The following is a 16019-nucleotide window of genomic DNA, read 5'->3' on the forward strand; positions in this document are numbered from 1 at the left end:
ACATAGTGCCTAAGGCATTTGACTGCTAACCAGAAGGCTGGCGGTTCAAACCCACCAGCCACTCCTTGGAAGGAAGACTGGACAATCTACTTCCATAGTAATATCGCCTCAGAAACCGAGGAAGGGGTCGCTATGAGTTAAATCTGACTCAACAACAGTGAGTTTGGTTTTGGTTTTATCGTTATTAAAAGGAGCCCTAGTGGTACAATACCTAAGGCATTTGACTGCTAACCAGAAGGCTGGTGGTTCAAATCCACTAGCTGCTCCATGGAAACAAGATGGGGCAATCTAAGTCTGTAAAGATTTACCACCTTGGAAACCCAAGAGGGATTGCTATGAGTCAGAATAGACTTGATGGCAGTAAGTTTTTTGTTTGTTTGTTTGTTTTTGTATCATTATTAAACCAAACCCAAACTCACTGCCATCTGGTTGATTCCGACTCATAGCGACCTTACAGGACAGAGTAGAACAGTCCCACCAGGTTTCCAAGGCTGTAAATCTTTACAGAAGCAGACTGCCCCATCCTTCTCCCATGGAGCAGCTGCTGAGTTCGAATCACTGGCCTTTTGGTTAGTAGCCAAATGCCGTAACCACTGCTCCACCAGAGCTCTTTCCTATCATTCTTATCACCTCATATAACATTATTATACAAATTTTCTCATGTCATTGAAATTTTCACAAACTGATTGCTGTTTTCTTTAAATGAACACATCTCCCACCTAAAACATAACAAAGCAAATTTCCTTGCTCCATGGATCCTGTAAACTACTGGAATATGCTCCAGGTCACCTTTTCCAGTCTTCTCCGATCATAACAGCTACACTCACACTATGGAAGAGTCCACTCTGACTGCTCTCTACCTGAGACATTTATGTCTCGGGCTCAGGAGCCTGAAGCAGAGAAGCCAACAGCATTGCTCCTTTTGGGAGAATGCATGTAAATTCTTCACAGTCATGAAACACCTCACCAGATACTGCTATCAAAGACAGGTAACCAAGAATCAGATAAAGATGTGAAGACAGCAACAAGAAGGAAGAAAAGGATCCAACAGGGATGAGGCATCAAAGATGAGTTACAGTCACTTCCCAGTCAAGCCTGGGGACAATCCTGTTTGCCTCAATCTACAAAATCCTGCCATCCTGCCGTGGGCTGCAGCCTTCATCCACAGTCCACCATTACTGACACATATAGCTATAGCAAACACGAATGCCAAAGGCCCTGCAAACGCCAGCTCTTGGAGGAACTGCTAAATAATGTGTTGGGGACCATTGGTGACTTCAATAATGCTCCTCCAAGAATCAAAAATCGTTTTTAAAACCTTATTCTCATCCTGTTTTCCTCTGTTTCAAGAAGTTCTGTCTCCACACTTGGCCCGGAGGAAATGAATGCAGTTCCTTGTTCACATCTCACTTGTCTGAATGCTTGGAGAAAGAGTCTGGAAGGCTGACCTCAGGTCCCTACTCTAATGCTAATGTACCATGTGACTTCTACAAATTCCTTTACCCATCTCAGCCTCCATCTCATTACTTGGAAAATGATGCAGAGAGAGACACAGAACAATAGGAGTGTGGCTCACTCGTTTCCAATGCTGGTTGCACATCAGAATCACTTGGTGAGATTTCTGAAATACCAATGCCCAGATTTCACCCACAGAGAATATGACTGAAGCAGTCTGGAATGCAGTAGGTCCTGTACTGGCTTTAAAAGCTTCACAGATGATTCTAACGCACAGCCTGGCTTGACCATCGCTGAATTAGATAATCTCTAAAATTCCCTTCAGTTCTACTACTCCTGGCATCTGTAAAATTTCAGAAGCCTTTTATTTCATCCCAGAAAGTAAGGTCAGATGACACATATATTTTCATTTGATAATCTGTAGCCAAAACAGAAGGTCTTAATTAAATCTTGAGAAAAGTGGTATGTATAAACTCACAATGACTGATTTTGCTAATCTTTTTCTCTACCTTTCACATCAGCAGATTTTATATATCACAGAATCTTCATAAAGTGGACTAACTGACTTTCAAGAAATGTACAAACTTTAAAACCTGAGGGTTTAAGAATAGTAGAAACCAATACACATAGAATTAAAAGTCAAGATAAATCTTTAGTAAAATGAACTTCAGTTTTGGTAGAATCAAGGCAGTGCTCACTCTCCTTCTATGGTGGTCATCTCTCAATGGCCATGGGCTGTGAGAGCAGAGAGTACACCACTGAGGAATGTGGCCATCGTGCACTGCAATAACTAAGACTGTTGGGACCATGCTAATCCTGATTATAAGGTCAGTGAGAAAAAGACTTTATGAAAACCTTCACACAAGCACTGTGTGATCATCAAGGACTCAGTTTGATGTTTGTGGGTAGCTTTGGAAGGCTGACTCATTACTTGATCAAAGTAGGTAACTCTTCCTGTCTAGAAAGATAGGAGCAGCTAGAAAATGAGACTCTATTGATTGACATGATCTATGATCCAGTTCTTATGTGACTTTTCTTTCTAGAGTCTTATTCCTGTACTTTTCTCCAGAAAGGCCCCCTTCATGATTCTGTGACATTAATATTCCTTCAGTGCACAATAACATAAATAAATAATAATAATAGCAAATACTTACATAGTCCTTACCAAATACCAGTAACCACTCAGCTATTGAATTAAACTCCCTTAGTCCTCACAACAAACCTATGAGATAAGTATTATTATTATCTCCATCTTAGTGTGAAAACTAAACCCACACAGTGGTCAATTAACATGCCCAAAGTCACACAGCTAGATAATGGTAGAGCCAGGATTCAAACACAAGCTGTCTCCAGACTCCATGCCCTCACTGCCACTCTGTTCTGCTCTCTATTGATGAGTTGGCTAAGGAACTAAGAGCTTCATGCTACCATCACTGGATATTTTTCTTTAATTCTTCCTGAGGGCTCAAGAATTATGAGAGAACAGATACCACACCTCAATGGCAATGAGCTGTCAAGAAAGATGTGATCACTTTAGGGTATGCTTTAATGAGCAAGGACTGGAAGCTCAAACGCCCCTATACACACACTCATACATACACAGTCATATCCTGCCTCTGATGGCCTGCAAAGGAAGAGTGAACATTTATAGTTGGGTTCTACCATTATCTGCCTTTGCCGATCCCTTCTGTGCCTACATTCCATCAGGTGATCTATTCAACATGCTAACACCTAGAGGTTGGCAGTAGAAATAGGTTATGTGGAATCAGTGTGTGTGTGTGTGTGTGTGTGTCTAACAATAAAAAATACTCTGTCTATTTTGACCCTGAAAATATTGTCAACCAACCCAGAATCCAGGACTCAGTTTCTCCCAGCTGTCAATCATAAATGGCAGGAATGGGAGTGCAAGTAAAGCCTGCCAAGAGCTCCCAGCACCATCTGCCTGCCCAGCCCTTGGTCACTAACCAAGGAAAACATGGGCTGACACCACAAACACATTCATTTGGGCTACAAGTATTTCCTGGGCACCCTCCAGTACCAGAGTCAGGCTAGGTGCTGGCCACAGACTTGGCTGCTCCCTTCAGTGTCTGTCGCATATGCAGGAAGGGCACTGGGCAGCATTCTCTTCAGAAAACTTCTCAACACACTCGAATGCGGGAATGAGGACACCCCTTTCACTTTCTCCCCTTGAAGCTAAAGGACCCTACTTCATAATTCTCAAAATACAAAGATTCTCAGAGGTCATCTGGTCCAGCCCTTTCCTGAGCCCCAAATCCTCCACAATGACCTCTTCCTGAACACTCTGGATAGAAACAAAACAGACAGGGGTATACAATTATACACCTTCCCAGGACGATGATGAACGAAACAGCCACCCAAGTCGATAACTGTTGGCAAAAGAGATGCTGAATGAGGTTTTTCCTGGAACACAAAAGGCTGTGTTTCATACTCATTCAGAAAAGCATTGAGCTCTGTGGTCTGGCGTGGCTTAAAGGCCAGCAGATGCACTGAACTCTTGCCTCATTGCCTCAATTGCTTCAATTTCGTATTTCTAGGCTTTCTTCAGTTTTCCACTTCAGTTTTAAATACTGCCCAAACCCACATTCAATTCTCTAATAAGGACATAATGATTAAAATATTAAACCTGCCTCTATCATAAGAGTGCCACTGTTAATAAAAGTAAGTTTTTTTTTTCTTTTTTTTTTACTGTAAAAATGGCAAAAATCTCAAAATAAGTAATACTCAACCTTGATCCAGGAAAAAAGATATCTGACCAAACTCTGAGGGAAATGCTAGTGGGAATGTAAACTGCTATGGTCTTTCTAAAAAGCAATTTAGCCATATAGACCAAGAGCCTTAAAAGGGCTTATACCCTTTGAGATAGTAATTCTACAACTAGGAATTTAGCCTGAGGAAACAACCAGAAATGAGTAAGAGTGCGTATTTACAACAATAATTACTACAGAATTATAGGCTTGAGTCAATTCTAAATTATCCAGGCTCTTAGTTGTTTCCACTTCTCCTTGTCACTTCTTGGTAAAGTCTCTACCACAAAAGGAGGACAAAAACAGGGAAAAAAATTGAAACAATTTTAGTAATTTGGCTGCTTGATAGTAGCTCAGATCAAAATGCTTAGAAGAGACATGGAATTATCAACTAAAATGAACTTTAGTAATTTTTGTTGGATTTTAATGATTCCTGTTATACCAGCTGCAGGGACAGGTGGAAAACAGCCATCCTCTTTTTAAAGAAACAAAGTTCATTTAAATATATCCGTAAAGCCCCTCAGAGACAATGGGGTCAGATTCCCTCAGATATGTATGTCTCAGCATGAAACCCAAAATCAATCGACAAAAAGGTTGACCATTTCTTTAAAAGTGCCCTAAATGCCTCAAGTTCTTTCAGGAAGTAATGGAGGTAAAGCTATTCAAATAAATTAACAAATAAATGCTTTATTTCTGAAAAAAATGGATTCTATAGAGTTTGAGAGTTATACTAATAACAGAAAACTCAATGCTTCTGATTAAATAATAAGAACCTCAATAGTTTGTGTCTTTTGTGTATATAGGGCGTGGGGAGAGTGTATCTGGGTAGGGGTGTTTGATAGGCATTTAGGTGTGTGTGTACATGTAGGTATATGGGGTATGTGTGTACAGAAGTATGTGAATAGATGGAAGCAAGGGTATAGGTGCGTCGAGGGAAACAGAAAGAGCAGAGTAGGAAAAACCAGGAAGAAAGTGTGGATATAAAACATGTGCGTAAGTAAACAGAGAAAAGAAGAATCAATACCTTTTGATGACCATGAAAAACCTGATTAAAATAAAGGTAAATAAGTATTTTAAATGCTACATTTATGATGACATTCAATTTAGATAACGTAATTCAACTAAGATAATTATATCCCAAGACAAGGAACATCTTCATGCTGATCACTCAAGATATTAAATGTTGGTCCCTACTATCCCTAACCACACTCAGCTGAAGCCCTGGAAGATTTTTCAACCACTGCCTGTGCTACTCTCACCACATCTGGTAATATACTGGCACCCCATCCCCACCAATAAGAGAATGAGTCCTGCTACCCGCATCCTGGTCTGACCTCCTGGGAGTGCACATGAGGACACATACACACACAAATACACACACACACACACACACACAGCTGTAGCCTTCAACAACCTCCCATCCTCCCACTCATTACCATCACATGTGACTTCTCACCTACCTCAGTTTCCTGTATGATATCTTTCTTGGTTCCATCCATCCCTCCATCAAACATTTATTGAGAGCATTTTATGTGCTATTCACTAGTGATCTCATCTACACCCTCAACCTGAATGGTTAGGGCTTGAATACCTTGATTAAGTATTGTCAATTCCCTTCTTAATTATAAACTTTATTAAACTTTGATTACCATACCTTTAGCCCCCAGGCATTTATTTACTTAGGTATTGCTTCCAACTAGAGATGACTTCAAACATTTCCCACCTACCTATGCAGAAGACATATCTTCCAAAGGGCCCTACAGCCATGTACATCCCACCTCTCACTATACACTTACCCACACACCCCAAAGATCTAGTTTTTCTACACCAACCGAAGTTAAGCTAACTTCCTGTCCCCATGACCACTATGAATTTTATTCCTGGCTACTATCCCTACCTCACACATAGGCCCACCCACTGGCTCTGGCCCCATTTTTCCTCATTTCCTATCTTTTTCCTCGCCAGTCTGGAATTTTAAGTCTGGTAAAACTTACAGCCAAGATTGCACAGCAATGATACCCAGATGGTTTCTTTGTTCAAAATACACATGTAACAATAATAATACTTTGCATAGCAGCAGACCTACAAAGTATTTGTTGACATGTCACTTGTTCTCCCACAATCTCGAATTTCAAACTCTATTCATTCAGTGTGCAACCAATAACATCCCACCGGAAGAGAGGAAGGAGTGCCTTAAACTCAAACGGCACTGAATCACACATGCACAGACCTACATGGCAAAGATCCAAAACCAGTTCAAACTCAAAAGAGAATATCTGAAATGGGCAGTGAATTCATCAGTCTGAGACCCACTGAATACACCAGGAAACAATGAGCCACAATGGCCCAAAGGAAATTAAAGAAGATCAACAAAACAAGGGTGCCATATGGAATGTAAGAAGCTCTGGTGGCATAGAGCCTAAGGCATCTGACTGCTAACCAGAAGGTGGTGGTTCAAATCCACCAGCCACTCCACGGAGCAAGACTGGGCAATCTACTTCTGTAATGATTTACCACCTCAGAAACCCAATGGGGGTCGATATGAATTGGAATTGACTTGACAGCAGTGGGTTTGGCTTTTTTTTTTTTTTTTTGGTATGTGAAATATAAGCCTTGTTTCAGCAACAAGTATTAAGTCCCACTATTTCAAGAGTTGGAAGAAAAGCTCTAGTGTAAAACATGCCAGCATTTTTGTCAGCATTGCTGAAAACATAGTCTGGGTAAGGCAGGTGTCTCTTCCACCCCTACATGTCCTAAGCATAGAGACTTGACCCTGGCCCAGACTCCCCTGTTCTCTCCATAAAATAGCCAAGCTCACAGGCAACAGCCTTGAATACCCCACTGTGCTACCTCTTTGCAAAAACGGCAAGGAGGCCACATGTTCTGACCTCCTCTAATCCCACAAGAGGAAGGCAGAATCACCATCAATAGCGCAAGGCCTATTACTGCAAGGCCAGACATGCTGCCTCCCTCCAGCCCTTTCACCAACCGTTCCTCCCAAAGCACCCACCACCTCTCTCCTGGGTTCGATAATTCGCTGCAGTGGCCACACAGAGCTCACAGATTATGAGGTTTATTAGGGAAGCACCAGACTACAATTCAAGTTCAGGAAAAATGCTCAGTCTCTCTCCCAGCCCACCGTCCCTCACTCAGCCAACAGTCTCTCACAGTCTCTTTCCCAGCAGTGCTGGTCCCTTGGTGTCTCACTCAGCAATGTGTGTCTCTTGCGTCTCTTCCCCAGCAGCACGTGTCTCTTTCTGGGGCACGTGTCTCTTTCAGCGGCACGTTTTCCTCCACCAGCAGTCAGAGAGAGTTCTGCCTCTAGGAGGCCTCCTTTTGAGCCCGGCAGGGTGATCAAACTAGCCAATTATAGCATCAGAACTCTAAGCACCTGAGAGAGAGTGGGCACCTCCCAGAACATTGTTTTGTGCCACTCCCAACAGAAATACTCCAGGTGGACACCTTCAGCAATCAGGAGCTCCTGAGTTGCTCATAGCAAATCCCACCTTGGAGTTTACAAAGACTTATGGGTAGAAAAGCCACACAAAGTAATTTACTATACCACACTCTCCCACCCAGTGACCCCCAAAACCTGAAGAGGTAAGGCTTGCCTTTGATCAGCCGCTCAGGTCTCGTCCCTGGTAAGGTCCACATTGCCTGTGCCAAGTGCCCAAAAACAGTGGCGTCGAGAGTAGAAAGCTTGGGTCCCATGATGTACTTCTTATCACCTGCAGCAGACACAGTACAGGGAGGTCACTGGGCTGGGCCACACTGCCCTGGGTGATTTAGGACACTTGCATACAGGACACTTGCATTACACATTCATGGAACTGTGCATCATAAAGCTTTGTAGGGGGAAAAATGCATGCACTTCCTTTTACTTTAAAAAAAGAAAGAAAAGAAAAACTTAGAAATGAAAGTAAAACAAATTACATAATTCTGTGATACATCAACCCACATGTAGCAAAATACGTAAGTCACTAGGAACAAACCTAGACAAGTAGATGAGGGAGGGTGATCACGTACAGAGGGGAGAATGACCAGCAAACCTCTGTAGGAATCTGCTTGTCTCCAACCCCAGTAATTAAGCTTCATATGCTTGCAAACATCTGGAAGTTTGCTTAAACCATCTCTAAGATAACAACCATTGCTGTTTGTTTCTATAAAGACTATATAGCCTTGGAAACCCCATTGGGTAATTCTATTCTGCCCTGTAAGGTTGCTATGAGTTGGAATAGACTTGATGGCAATGGTCTGGCTTTGGGTTCTGGTAATCTTTATGGGAAGAGACTGTCACTTCTTTTTCCTACAGAGCAGCTGATAGGTTTGAACCATTAACCTTTCAGTTAGCAGCCAAATGTTTAACCACTGTGCCACCAGGGCTCCTTTCTCTAAGACAAACCAAACACAACCAATTTCAGCACTTACATTAAATTAATACATTTCCTTGAGTGGGAAAACAAGAAGCCTAAGCTACTTAAGACATTTAGAGGCAGGTTTTCCATCATGCCACCCACCACGGTCTTGGCAAAGTTCTCATCACTGAGTAGCAGTTTCCAGAGAAATACTAAGTAAAGAAAGAGTATATCTACAGACAGCTGAAGGCTCTGAAATCATAGGTCTCAGCCCCGGGATCAGGCTCCCATATAAAGATGTTCGACATGGCTGCTTCCGTTCTCCATTCCCACCACTCCTGACTTGGTTCAGGCTTTCTCACCTGGACTATCATATCTGAACTATAAAATTGCCCCAAGTTGTCTCCTGGGCTACAGGCAGGTGTTAAGGTATACAGAGGAAGCACAGGAAAGCTGGATCAATCTAGTCCACATCCTGGAACCCTCTGTGTTCACTGTGGGAACTTGGATGTCACTTTACCTCTCAGATTCAGTTTTTTCATCTGGAAAATGGAAAATTAATAGTCCCTATTTCTTGGGGCTACTGTGAGGACTAAATGACATAATGTACATAAAGCACTTAGCTCCACATCTGGGAATAGCTCAATAACCATTAGTTCTTACAATATAGCCTCTCTTTCTCCAGGCCACTCCACATCCCACCTGAATATACAGGGGCTCTGGTAGCATATTGCCTAAGGCACATGACTGCTAACCAGAAGGCTGGCAGTTCAAACCTACCAGCCACTCCTCGGAAGGAAGATGGGGCAATCTACTTCCGTAGTGATACTGCCTTGGAAACCAAGGAGGGGTCGCTATGAGTTGGGTCCGACTCGACGGCACATAACAACAACACAATACACATACACTCTTTTGCTTGTGTCACTCCCTTTCACAAACACCATCAGTGGTTTATGTATTGGGTTATGAAATAAAGTCCAAACTCAACTTGGAATTCAAGGTCCATTATAATCTGCCTTCAACCCATGCTCCAGCAATATCCCTCATTCCTCTCTCACTCTAGCAAAACCAGGATATACTCCCCATTCCCTCAACACACCTCATGCTTCCCACTGCTACACCTTTTCACATGCTATTTACACACTTCTCCCTGGCCCCCACAACCTGTATGTTCTCCCTACTTCTTTCCATATGGTAAATTCTACCTATCTTCAAGGTCTGCTTCAAGATTCCTTTCAAAGCCTTCTCCATCTACTCTAACCTGGTGGCAATAGGAGCTTTCAATTCATACAGTTCTGTGCTCAAATCTCACTTTCACACACAGAATCTTACGAAACTTTCAAGTTAAGCCACTTCATGCCAATGAACCTCAATTTCCTGAACTACAAAATGTGAAGAGTCTGGCTATTGACACAAATACTGAGGTGTCTAGAGCAGAGCACACAGTAGGTATGTCCTGTCTCTTCTCTCCCACGCCTCTTGAGGAGCAGTTTCTTCTTGTTGTTGTTGTTTTATTGTTGTTGTTGTTTTATTGTTGTTGTTGTTTTCCCTATACATCTGTGGTAGTTAAGGTTGTGTGTCAACTTGGCTAGGCCTGGTTTTGAGCAACTGGGCAGCTGGATGTAGTGATTCCCCAGGATGAGACTGGTAATCAACATCATGGTGGAATCTGCTGTGAGCAGCTGAATAGCTGCCTTAGGGATGTGGTCTGCTTCAGCACATAAGAAGAAACTTGAGAAAGGTCTCTGAGCTTCCTGGCACGCATGGACCCTGAATGTAGCCGAGTCTTCATTCAGCAGCTTGCCATGTTGTCTGCTGATCTTGGGACTGTTGAACTAATGGCCTGCTGTGTTGCTTGACAATCTTGGGACTGTGTCATTTTACTTGTCAGCCTTGGGTTTGTCGCTCTCAGCAGCCAGCAGCTTCCTGAGTTAAGAGAAGGCTCCAGCTCCAGTGCACCGAGAGCAAGAGGCAGAGCTGAAGCCCAAGGTCAAGGGGCCTTCACCCAGCCCTCAGAGCTGGCACACTGAACTCAGACTTCTAGCCCCTAAACCATAAGAGAAGAAATCCCTGTTGTTCACGCCACCCACTTGTGGTATTTCTGTTATAGCAGCACTAAAGAACAAAAGCAACACCTCTGTATGTGGTTTCCTATTTGTGCACCTTATCTTTCCAAATATGTGGTGAGCTCCTTGAAAGCAGGATCATTTTCCTTTTTTTGATTTAACAAACCCTTATACAGAATTTACTACATGCCAGGCACAGTTGTATGTGCTGTTCTCTACGAATATTAACCTATTTCACCATTCTTGAGGGCCAAGTTAAGGAAATTAAGTATCTGCTCACAATATACAGGTAAAATAGAAGGGGAAATAACTGGAGGTGGGAACATGAAGTAACAGACTGATGCAGCACAAATGGTTTCTACTGTATAGTCCACAGAGGCCAAGGAATACCCTAAACTAGTATAATATGTTGAACCTAACCAAATTGTCTTTTGTAGTGAGGACAATAAAGCTGTCCAAAGCCCTGAGGTATCTCCACTGTCAAACAATTTCTCCATCATTTGAATCCTACCTTTGAATCCAAGCCTATAACCCAGATAATCAGAAAACTGGTTGCTGTTAATTCAAGACTCATTGTGACCCTAGAGGACAGAACAGAATTGCCTCAGGATTTCCAAGGCTGTAATCTTTAAGGAAGCAGACTGCTACATCTTTGCCCTATAGAGCAGCTAGGGTTAAAAGTAACCTTTTGGTTAGCAGTTAAGTGCTTTAACCACTATACCACCAGAGCTCCTTAATCCAGGGAAAAGGGGCAAAATGTTGCCTGGGCAAAAATAACATTGAAAAACTAGGTTTGTGTGTTTACTCAAAAAATGTCAGTTACTTATTAATGGTGTATTCTACTGACTGCAGACCCCAGTCAGATCCTGCTGGCACTATATGTATGCAGGTGGGCAGAAGAGACTCTGTCCCTGAGTTCTTGTGTCATCCTGTAAGGACAGGAAAGTTATGCCAACCAGACAGCCAAACGGTCCTTCCTCAGGAATGTTCCAGTGCTCAGGCCATGCTAGGCCTGAACATGGGGCAGCCCACAAAGTAGAAACCATAAGACAACTTAGAGGCTATTGTGAGAAGGGCTACACATTAAAGAAGAAAATAAGATAAAATTAAGAGATGCAATTGCTTCCTTAAAAAAAAAGTTGGCTGCAGTTCAATTGGCCCCTGACTCACGGCTACTCCAATGGAATGAAGTACCGTCCAATCCTGTGCCATCGCTATGACCTGTTCAGGAACAGACCGTTGTGATCCATAAGGCTTTCAATGGTTGATTTTTGGCAGATCACCAGTCCTTTCTTCCTAGTCCATCTTAGTCCAGTAGTTCTGCTGAAACCTGTTCAGCATCATGGCAACATGTAAGCCTCTGCTGACAGACAGGCAGTGGCTGCATGTGAAGTGCATGGGCTGGGAATCAAACCAAGGGCTTCCACATGAAAGGTGAGGATTCTTATCACTGAGCCACTCAACAAGATCTATCCAAAGGAAACATCAGAGTAAAGTCTGCAAGTTGTGAAGTCTGCTACAGAACCAACAGATTTTGAGGGCAAGACAAAAAAAAAAGCACATGGCTGTGTATACAAAATATTCAGGCAAATTTGCTGCTTGCCCCCCAGAACATTACAACTGAAACAGAACTAAGAATGCTGGCACCCAGGCCTCGACTGTTGGCTCAGTGCTCTTTGCTCAGAGATAAAGATCCCATGGAACAGCAAGAGAGTTGAGCTGTGACGGTTTACAAAAGGATACCATAGTCAGGAAGAAATACAGAATGTAGACAGAAAAAAAGAATAGAAATATGAAGGTTTTTTTAAAGGTATCTGCAAAAAAAAAATATATATATATATATATATGTATAGAATTTAGCATTTATGGAAGTGTTGACTGGTAGATATATAAATTTTATGTGTATGCCCACACACACACACACACAGAGTTATAAATTTAAAGAACTTAAAAATTCCCTCTGCTATTAAAAAGTACTCAGAATACCCAATGGCAGGAAGTATTTTTATATGTTTTATTCTGAAATAATTTTGGTCTTAAGAAAAGCTGCAAAAATAGCAGCATTCCCATAGGCCTTTCACTCAGCTTCCGCTATTAACATCTTACATAACCACAGTACATTTACCAAAACTAAGAAATTAACACAGGCAGAACACTATTAACTACACTATAAATATTATATAAATTTTATTAGTTTTTCAACTAATGTCCATTCTCTGTTCCAGACACCAATCCAAGATCCCACATTGCATTTAGTTCTCATGCCTCCTTAGTTTCCTCCAGTCTGTGACAGCCCACAGTCTTTCCTGGTTTTTCATGGCCTTCACAATTTTCAAGAAGACTCATCAGTTACTTTATAAAGTAGTGATCAGTTATTTTGGGTCCATCCAAGGATTTCTTATGATTAGATGGAGATCATACATTTTTGGCAAGAAAAGCGCAGAAGAATAATGTGCCCTTCTCAGTATATCACACCAGGAGCTGCTGATACTGATGTGAATATGTGACATTAAACCTGGTCACTCGGTAAAGGTGGTGTCTGCCAGGTTTCTCCACTGTAAAGTTACTATTTTTCCCTTGCAAAAGATACTCTAGATACTCTAAAACTGCAAACACTCTGCCTCTCCTCTAACTTTGGCCTACTGACTTTAACAGCCATTGGTGGATGGTACCTGAAACAATTATTACTGTGGTGTGTGCCTAACAGTGATTTTCTCTCTCTCCATTCACCATTCACAAGTCCTTCACCATTTATAGACTGGAATTCTACTGTCCCTTCATCCCTACTTATTTATTCAATTATTTCTATTATTATAAATAGTTTATTCAATTATTTATTTATGGAAGTAAGCATTCATGAAAATTTATTTTATTCTATGAGTTATATATAAACCAGTAGTCTCCTTACTCCTTTGTTGCTCAAATTGTTCCAACTCAGGCCTTTGAGACTTTAGCAGGAAGCATTTTTAAGATGGATATTAAATTTATATTTGACTCTGCTTACTGTCAAAGAGGCCACGCTAATGGAGTAGGTCTGCAGCACTCTCAGGTTTCACCAAGTGGTTCCAGATCTCATGAGAAGAATTTTAGCAAAAACACAACAAAACACTAAGGGCACTTTTCAAAAGCACTGGAGCAGCATGCAGGCTTGGGTGATGAAGTACCTTGAGCTTTGTTTTTGGCAGGTGAACCAACCCAATAGTTCTATAGAGATGAACAGAAGCAGCTGAGGCTTCTATGAGCCACCGTAACTCTCTCAACTAGCCTCCAGTTAGAAATGTGGACCTTTACTAAAAGAGGGCAAACTGAGGTTGAAAACTTCAACCCTGGGAAGTGGGGACTCAAGGTTCATCAGATTTCTTGAGGGATGCTCCACCAGAGGTCAGCTTCCAATCAACCTGAATACCTCCCCAAGGGTGCTGAGCCCTCTAGACGGTGAGATGAAGCCAACATCTCAGCAGTTTAGGGTGACTTCACAGACCTGTGTGGCTGGGTCTTCAAGTGGCCATCAGGGAGCAGGGGCCAGGGAGAAACTACAAGGACAGGGACCAAGCAGTCAGAGGAAGAGAAGCTGTGTGGATCTGGGAAAGGAGAGCTCATGCCTCTTCTGTTGTTGGTGTTGTTATGTGCCGTTGAGTCGGACCCAACTCATAGCGACCCCTCCTTGGGTTTCCGAGGCAGTATCACTACAGAGGTAGATTGCCCAACCTTCCTTCCGAGGAGTGGCTAGGGGGTTTGAACCACCAGCCTTCTGGTTAGCAGTCAAATGCTTTAGGCACTACACTACCAGAGCTCCCATGCCTTTTCTGAGGGGCAGCAATAATAGCTAGTCCTCATTACTTCCAGAATTTGATCATACCTCTCCTCGAAGATTTAGGCAGCTCCTCTCTGTGAGGAAAACCTTGAAGATATAGGAACCACTGGGCCACCTGAGGAAGACCAAAATCTGAATGGGGAGTACTGAGTCATGAATAGCAAGGATGTGCCAGGGCCCTGACAGACATTCGCTCTCTGTACCCAGGCCTGAACTCACTGTCATTTGACTCTATCATAGATCACTGATTAAAACCTTCAGTGGTCCCCATTAACCCACAGCTGCTTATTCTGACCTCTGGTTCTTCTCACACTGTCTTCCACATCTCCTGTTGGGGGCAGCAACACATATAACCAGGAGACACCAGGATGCAACAAAGACAAAAGTGCATGTCAGAGAGGTCGGCATACAGGCTAGCAGTGCCTACATACCGTGACCCCCATTAGTGCTGCCTGAGGTGACTGGTGGCTGGGAGATGAAGGGGGAGCATATATAAGGAGGGCCGAGTCACACAGTCTTGGGGGCCTGTCCAGGCAAAAGTAAATCAATATAGAGTCATTGAAGACTGACCAGAATCCAAGCTTAAAGGATCAGGCCTGGAGGAATAAGCAAGCTGTAAAGTTAAAGAAAGCTGGGCTTGCTGAGTGAGCAGGGCAACCAAGGGAATAGAAGAGGCCAAGCAGAGAGTTATATGGGTCTTAAAAGGGGTTCTAGAGGATGGGACCACATAATAGTGCAACTGAGGAAGTGCTCTTGATCCTAGGCTATTTGCCAGTTGCCTGGCTCTAAGCCTCTCCCTGGGGAAGATGATGACAGATGACAGTCTGTGGCACTCTTTTCAGACACAGGCATGGCAACTCGAGGTCTATTCTCATGAATGCTCTACTTCAGCCAAACATGTCAGGTACATTGTTACCTCAGTACTATCACTCATCCCATCCTCCATGTCTGAAACAATCTCCTTACCTAAACCACCCTTCCTTTAAGACTCAGGTCAAGCCTCACCTCCTTCACTCTATATAAGGCTTCCTACACCTTCCCAATCTACTGGAGCTTCTCACTGTCCACTCCTCTGCTAAACCACAGAGGCACATACTGCTTAGAGCAGAGCTATTCAAAGAATAAAGAGCCCTGGTGGCACAGTGATTAAAGAGCTTGGCTGCTAACAGAAAGGTCAGTAGTTCAAACCTACCAGCCTCTCTGTGGGAGAAAGATGTGGCAGTTGCCTCTGTGAAGACTGTAGCCTTGGCCCTTATAGGGCTGTTCTACTCTGTCCTACAGAGTTGCTAAGAGTCAGAATTGACTTAATGGCAATGGGAATGGAGTACTCAAAGAATGGTACACAAAGACCAACATCATCAGCATCACCTGGAAGTTTATTAGAAACATAAATTCTCAGGTCTCATCTATGGAACCAGAATTCTGGGAGTAGAGCTAGAGATTCTGTGTTTTAACAAGATTTCTGGTCAGTGTTTCTCAAACTTTTTTGTGGTTGGGTGCTGTCTAGTTAATTTTTATTCATAGGGACCCCATGTGACAGAATAGAACTGTCCTATAGGCTTTT

General features: G+C 42.7%; 1 protein-coding gene across 1 annotated transcript in view; it reads right to left on the reverse strand.

The window, feature by feature from the left end:
* The window catches only part of FAXC (failed axon connections homolog, metaxin like GST domain containing), a 69950-nt gene that overhangs the window by 3041 nt on the left and 50890 nt on the right, over window positions 1–16019 (reverse strand). The window contains exon 5 of the mRNA XM_007942258.2: window positions 7832–7948. Coding sequence (XP_007940449.1) covers window positions 7832–7948 — 117 coding nt within the window. The remainder of the gene's footprint in view (window positions 1–7831; window positions 7949–16019) is intronic.

This window comes from Orycteropus afer, unplaced genomic scaffold, assembly GCF_000298275.1.
Source record: "Orycteropus afer afer isolate SDZICR_OR568_19922 unplaced genomic scaffold, OryAfe1.0 scaffold00087, whole genome shotgun sequence".
Lineage (NCBI taxonomy): Eukaryota > Metazoa > Chordata > Mammalia > Tubulidentata > Orycteropodidae > Orycteropus > Orycteropus afer.